Here is a 7325-nt window from a genome sequence, read left to right as displayed (position 1 = left end):
GCTCTCCCACACTGGCAGCCTTCTCCAGAAGCAACGCTTGGAGTTGCTGATTTCATCAAGTTCTTAATACCAAGGTGCAGCACTGTAAGAAGCTGAATTCGTTATCTAAATCAAGTGCCACACTTTGGAGACAGGCACACAGTGGTAACTTAGCTTGGTAAGAAAGGACCCATCCCGCCCCTTTCCCAACAAGTTTAGTTTCTCACCTTCAGTACTGCTACCCCATCAGACAGCTTGGCCAGTCGCTCGTTCAGCTTCTCTTTTTCATATTCACTCGTGGTAACTTCCAGCTGTTCGATGATTTCTTGAATGCGTTTCTCAATCTGAGCCTTTTCACCCTTCCCCTTCAGAAGCATGGTGTCATCTTTTGTCACAATGACCTCCCCAACTTTACCGAAGTCATGAGGCTGAATATCTTCCACATTTAGGTTCAAACCCTCTTCTCCAAACACCTGCAACAAATTACACCAAAAGTTATAAATTAACGTGCAGGGAAGCCAGGAATGACATAGAAACACGTGAACACACACAGCAGGCTGGGAGTGCAAAACATGGACACTACTGCAGCCAAGGTGAACGGAACTCTTCTCCTAAGAAGAGTCCAGGTACCTCAGACTGGCCCTCACAGAACAGGAGCTGCCAACTTCTCATTCCTGGCTGACTAACAGAACCCACAGGTTCAGAGTGCCCGGGAAGCAGAGTTGTGTTACGGAGCCCTCCCGTGTTCCAAGGATACTGGCACTGAACTGACTTGAGAGTACAGAGTTTGTCACTTTGTGCTCCAGTTACCTTAAACAAAGTTTTTTTTCAAGAACCTCTTTTGCATCCCAACACCACACTATGATTTTAAGCGTGTGTATAAAATAAGCAATGTAGAGGGACATTCATCAGGACATGAACTATTTGGGAAGTTGAGTACAAAAGAAAATTATCCAGTCTATTCCAAACACATAAAAGAATTCTATTTGCCATACTTGAGTCTGGACAATTGTAGGACAATCAGTTTGATAAGGTGGTTAGAAAGCTTTGCTATCTCTAAGAGTTTTCCTTGAAGTTCCTCCTTAACAACCTGAGTGCTGCAAGGAAGTTGTGTGTGGCTTCAGTCAGCTAGAAGGACATGCTACTCCTGGTTGGCCAAGCCTGTACCACACTAACTACCAGCATCTGTATCTAAAAACAAATGAGGATTCCATTTTTGAAAGAACAGGACACGGCCTGCCTGCAACAGCAAATACAAGCCATGGGAATAAACCACACCTTCTTCCCCTCCTTCAACACCGTTAACATTTCCCAGAGCAAACAGCCAGTTAAACATCACTACTTACAGCCCCGCCAGTCGCAATTGCCATGTCCTTCAGCTGGTTTTTCCTGTTGTCACCAAAACCTGGTGCTTTTACAGCAACAACCTGAAGACCAACCTTCAGCCTGAGGAGAAGAATGCAGAGAGCAACATTCCACATGTCTTCAAAGAGCAAGTCTGATTATTACTAAAACCAATTACTTCAGCACAGCTCTAGTAATCTAGCAAGCAGAGACATGTTACACTGTGGCAAATACACAGATTTATGTATTTTCCTTTTAAAGGATGAAAACACACCAAAAAAAAGTGGTATTTGACTACAAGAATGGATTTTAAGCCTTACCTGTTCAAGACTAGAGTGCTGAGGGCTTCTCCATCAACATCCTCAGCAATGATGACCAAAGGTTTGCGGTGAGAATTGGCAATTTCAAGAGCTGGAACTATGGACTGTACACTAGAAATTTTCTTTTCACTGATTAAAACGTAAGCGTCCTGGAACTCACATTTCTGCCCTGCAGAAACAATGTACATTACCTGAACATGTTACCTGGACGATGATAAAAGCATTATCAAGCATTCTCTGAAAACTTAAGGAGCTGCTCTGGAGTAACTGTTGCACTTTTCAATGGTGTTTAAAAATGAGACAAAAATTTTCTCCAAGACTTCACTCGCAGTTGTTCTGCAGTTGCTGGGCCAGCCTGATGTGAGCATGGCCACTGGCTATACTTAGCAGTGAATCCAAAAAAATACCCAGGGACTCCAAGCTCTTAACAGGAGTTACAAGTTTCTGATGGCAGAAAGATCCCCTGTCCCATCTGCTGTGGAACACCATGTTAACCGACTGGGAAGTTTTTATAACAGGTACCATGGTTTCTAACTCAGAAGAGCCACTGTAAGGTATTTGACATTTCTTAACTCACCTTTGGTTGTATTAATAAAATATGGAGAGATGTAGCCTCTGTCAAATTTCATACCCTCAATGATTTCCAATTCATCATTTAGAGTTTTTCCATCCTGTTTGGAAACAAGAAAGTCTGTATCAAAGATCTTTTGCTGCCAAAAGCACAAGTCTAGTTTCAGCATCCTCCATGTAACAGAATGAGAGGCTCTGCACCACCCGTCAGTTTCATGTGCTCCCTTCAAATTAAACAGACTACAGGAGGGAACAGTGACCACACCCCGATCTGAAGGAGCTGGGGAGGGGGAATTATGGTGGGATAGTGCAGGAGAGCAGCAGCAGCTACATCCCATGCCTCAAGAGCCAGCCCTAGCAGAAGAGACAGTGAGTGTGCACTCAGCCCATGCGCTGGCCAGTTCCTACCTTCACAGTGATCACACCCTTCCGGCCAACTTTTTTCATTGCATCTGAGATTATATTACCAATCTCCTGATCTCCATTTGCTGATATTGTGGCAACCTGCAACAGGAAGATGATTAATTGCATTTCACAATACAAGAGATTTGTTTCCTCACTACAAAGAGCGTCAGAGCAGCCACGTGCCTCTGTCCCACCTCCTGACAAGAGGCCAGCTGACCATGGCACATCCATGCCAGAGCCCTGTGAGAAGGGCTGGCAGCTCTCAGGCTGGTCCCCGGCACCACGCACGGGCACCTCAGTCTGTGTACAGAACAGCCATGAAGGCCAGCACAGCTGCTGCCCGAGAGCCAGCCCAGCATCACCTCAGCCTCACCCTCCCCTCCCACAGCAGATCCACCACCCTCACTCATCTGGCATCACCTCCCATCCACAAACACATTTGTGCTCTCATCAGTTCTTCCCAAGTATGTAAATTTGTATTTTTAAGACCACACTTTGGAATGAAACTCAAAGATGAGAACTACCGACTTCTGAACTAACCTCTACCAGTGTAACTCAAGACAGAATTTAAAGAACTCAAGAAAATCTAAGTGTCACCATGAAGATAATTCAATGAAGCATACTCTGAATCTGGATATAGAATGTGTCAGATACATACTACCCCACTCTACACCTGACTCTACAAAACACCTCCTGAAGAATACGACCTAAAACAGCTTAAACTTATTTATTTACCTGTGCAATTTCTTCTGGAGTTGTAACAGGCTTAGACAGCTTCTTCAGTTCAGCTATGATAGCATCGACTGCAAGCATCACCCCTGAAGATGAAGGGAAGACTTGTGAGTGAACAAAGTAAGGTAACCACAGTGCAGAAAACAGCCCAAACCACAGCAGACAGGTCAAGTTCCAAACCAAAGTCTACACTGCAAAAATGCATCAGATAGCTGCTATGTTCATAAACAAGCGACTGGCACTTCTAGCTCCATATTGTCATCTGTACACCTAGTGATCACTTTTTGAATTGGTGTGACATGCTTCTCATCACAATCAGAATTTATGGCAAGTATATTTACATGGCAGCAGTAACTTCTGTATCAGAAATTAATTAAATGCAGAAATGGCTGTAAATGAAGTTTACCTATGACAAATTAAACAAGTTAACTGCATATAAAGTAGTAAAATGATTAGGCAAATGAAGATCTGTTTGGAGTAAATAACAGAACAAAAACAAGTGGGGTCTCTACACATCATACAAAGTTTTATGTGACTCTTGGTAAAGAAGGGAACTTATTCAGGAAGCCAGTCAAATTTGGGATATAAAAAATAAAGACAGTGATTAAGCATTAAAAACAAGAGAAAAAAAATTACCCCTCCTGATTTCTACTGGATTAGCTCCTTTGCTGATCTTGTCAAAGCCCTCCTTGGCAATGGCACGGGCGAGCACCGTTGCAGTCGTGGTGCCATCTCCTGCTTCTTCGTTTGTGTTGTTGGCAACATCCTGAACTAGCCTGGCTCCAATGTTTCTGTATTTGTCTTTTAAGTCAATTGCCTTTGCTACTGTCACGCCGTCTTTCGTCACTTTGGGACTGCCCCAGCTTTGTTCAATAATAACTGTTCTTCCCTAGGGCGACAAGGAACAGATGTTAAACCAAATCCACATAACCCACAGCATCTCACTCAGAGTTCAGCTGAAGATGAAGATCTTTTGGAACACCCACAGCTGAACAGAAACATCACTGGGCACAGGGCTTTCAGCCGGGATCTTTTTCAAGCACACACATTACCAGGATTCTGCAGAAATGGCTCAAAGGTCTTATACTTTCACACAATGAGGCTTCACTCCCCGGTCACAACACTTATGTTGCAGGCTCTGAGTCTGGTATAAGATAAGACTGGCCTTGCAAAGAAAATTCTTCAGTATTAGTATTCTAACACTGGTATTTTCCCCCTAAAGTGAAAATATAGCAACATAAACTAAATTTGCAAGGCTTCCAGCAAACCACACAAAAAAAATGTCTGTATGATTGAAAATGGTATTACAAAGTTCAATTTATTGTAAGTTCTGGAAAAAAAAAAAAGCAGACTTGCAAAGCTTATTAGTGACTAGCAGAAAGAGCCATGAATAGGTAACAAATCTGTGTGAATGTGCTGCAAGGGTTTCTCAAACTTCCCAAGTGAGCAAGCCTTTGTCTAAGCCCACACCTGCACTCAGCTCAGAAGCTGGACTGCTCTGCACAAGGCACACAGAGTCAACAGGAGAAGCTGTGGACTGTGGAGGTACCAGAGGGCAGATGTGCCTGCACCAGAGTATCGCTTGTCCCCAGATGCATCCACCAGCTCCAGTGGCTGCCCCAGTCAACCCCACTCCTGTTTGAGCAGAGGCAGCAGAAACGCCAGGAGCCAGCTCTGGTCCAGCACTGCCCTCCAACTCTGGCCACCCCAGCTCCTGGAGGTGTGGGGAGGTGGGACAGGACAGCAGCTGCCCCACGGCCCTCGCCCAGGCCCTCAGCAGCAGCACAGAGCTGCCCCAGCTCCAGCCAGGGCTGGGGTGCCAGCCAAGGGCTCCCAGACAAGGTGCTCCGGGCAGCGGGCACCCTGCTCCTGTCTGCCCAGAGCCCTCCCACCTGCCTCAGCAATTCACTGACTCAGGAGCCCCCAGGGGCTGCCAAAGAGGTCAGGCTGCAGGTACTGATGGCAAACAGCTTACAGAATGTTAACTCCGTGCTATAAACAATAATGCCAAACCAGCACACAATCTGACTTCTTACTGCTACTTCAAGAGTAAGGAAACTATCTCTGAAGGTCATTGATACTGGCAAGTTCTTCACGTAGCTTGTCTTTGTTTTGCTCAGCTCTAGTCTATGTTTTACCACAGTCCTATTCCACCAAATGTTTGTTTGGTAGCTGAGAGAGGAGCCACACAACAAAATCTGCTTATACCCTATCACATTAAAAGACTTATAATCACCAACCACCTTTTATCTGTGTTTCTGAGAAAGGAACACCACCAGTAAGTGCAGGGGCATTCTGAATGGTCCTGCAGATGAAGAACCCAAGTGCCCACACGGCCCAGCTGTGACAAAGTGGGCAGCATGCTGGCAGCCTGTGAGACTGCAAACCACACAGCTCCAGCCAGACAACAGTGCCCAGGGGAGCACCCACTCCAGAGCACACTCCTGACAAAGGCTGGAGGCAGAACCAGGCACTAGAGTGCAATCCCTCCTACACCTCTGCAAACAGAGAGCAGCAGATAAAGAGAACACTGGAACAAAACCCCCCCCAGGCTGCAGTAAGTGGCCTCAGAACTGCCCTTTAACCAGTGTGTTAGGAGGATGCTTCAGCATTCACAAAGCAGCCTCATCCAAAAAAGCAGGTGTTAATTAACTGACTGGGCTTAAACTTTGTTCTTTTATGGAAAAGAGACACAGCTTGCTGACAACACTGTTCCTTAACCTTCATCTCCCCAGCTGATGGCATTTTTGCCTTTGAATAAAGCTAGCTGAGCACCAAAAGTGTGCAAGAAACACAGGAATTAATTTTACAGAAGCCAAGGGGCCTTGAGAGCATACCTTGCATCTGCTACTATTATACAGAAGAGACATTTCTGTAAGCCCAAGGAAAATGGGTGTCTCTTCCTTAAGAGGGAATCTCATCTCAAGCCTTGCTGCATGTTGCATGACTATGCAGAATACAGCACACGGTCCTCCACAAGACCTAGAACTTACAGGGAATCGTGCACTGTATTCTGTCCTACAGGCCACATGAATGCCACTGCCATGGAATTTCACTAAAGCTGATAACATTTACTAGTGAACTGAAAACTCAACGTTCTGCTTTTCTTTCACCTTTTTTATACTAACAGGTAGAGTGACCACAATCTGTAAATCAATCAGTACATATACAGTTAAATTATCTACTGTGCTGTTACAGGCTGTCAGCCGAGCCATGGTAACCTATTAACTACAGCTTCTTAACCTTCAAATTTTTTAAACAAATATACCCAACCTTTCCCAGCGACCCAATTAATTTTACTTTGTTGCTATGAGAAGCACATGCACTGTGGTCACAGTTCTGGTGACAAAAAAAAAACATGGCTGCTTGCAGGCAGCAGTCTGTTCATACCCCTGCATTTTTGTGCTACCAATCTGTGAAGTCATCGTGCAGCTCTGCCCCGGGGAAACTAACAACTAGTTTCTGCTATGGCATTTTCAACCAGCTCAAAGTGTTAAACATAAAATGAATGCAAAATCTTCTATTACCTTTGGCCCCATGGTGACAGCTACAGCATCTGCTAGAAGATCTACTCCTTGAAGCATGAGAGCTCTAGCATCTGCTCCGAACTTAACATCTTTTGCATATGCTCGTGTGAGGTGGGGGGCGAGTGCTCTGGACACTGGCCGTATCTGACGGAGTACTGCAGGTAAACGGAGCATGGCTAAAAGATTAAAAAAACAGACATTACATGCTTTGATTGTTTCTTTGCAACATAAGCGCTACATTTTTGCAGTTACTTCTATAATAAGGCCGATGAAAACGGATTGGGGAAGTAAAGCAAGTGACCACGCACTTTCAGGGTTTGAACTGGCTGGAACAGAGTCAGACAAGAAAGCAGCAGGGCTGTGGAGCGCTCAGGGCAGGATCCGGGCTGCGGCAACTCCTCAACGAGCAGCCTCCAGCAGCCCCGGCCGGGCCTTCCCCGGCGGCAGG

At 45.3% G+C, this 7325-nt stretch overlaps 1 protein-coding gene across 1 annotated transcript; it reads right to left on the bottom strand.

Annotated features, from left to right (window-relative positions):
• Positions 1–206: 206 nt before the first annotated feature.
• Positions 207–7051, bottom strand: HSPD1 (heat shock 60kDa protein 1 (chaperonin); the record flags this gene model as incomplete). The annotated part of the gene is made up of 8 exons (XM_008949744.1): positions 6878–7051; positions 3987–4239; positions 3354–3436; positions 2622–2717; positions 2221–2314; positions 1644–1812; positions 1326–1425; positions 207–452 (listed from the first exon to the last, which is right to left on the bottom strand). Coding segments are annotated over exons 1-8 (1215 nt in total), but the record flags the coding sequence as incomplete, so codon positions are not given.
• Positions 7052–7325: the final 274 nt, after the last annotated feature.

This window comes from Merops nubicus, unplaced genomic scaffold, assembly GCF_000691845.1.
Source record: "Merops nubicus isolate BGI_N331 unplaced genomic scaffold, ASM69184v1 Scaffold54021, whole genome shotgun sequence".
NCBI lineage: Eukaryota > Metazoa > Chordata > Aves > Coraciiformes > Meropidae > Merops > Merops nubicus.
Note: the sequence above shows the minus strand (reverse complement) of the source record. Positions and strands in the feature narration are given on the sequence as shown.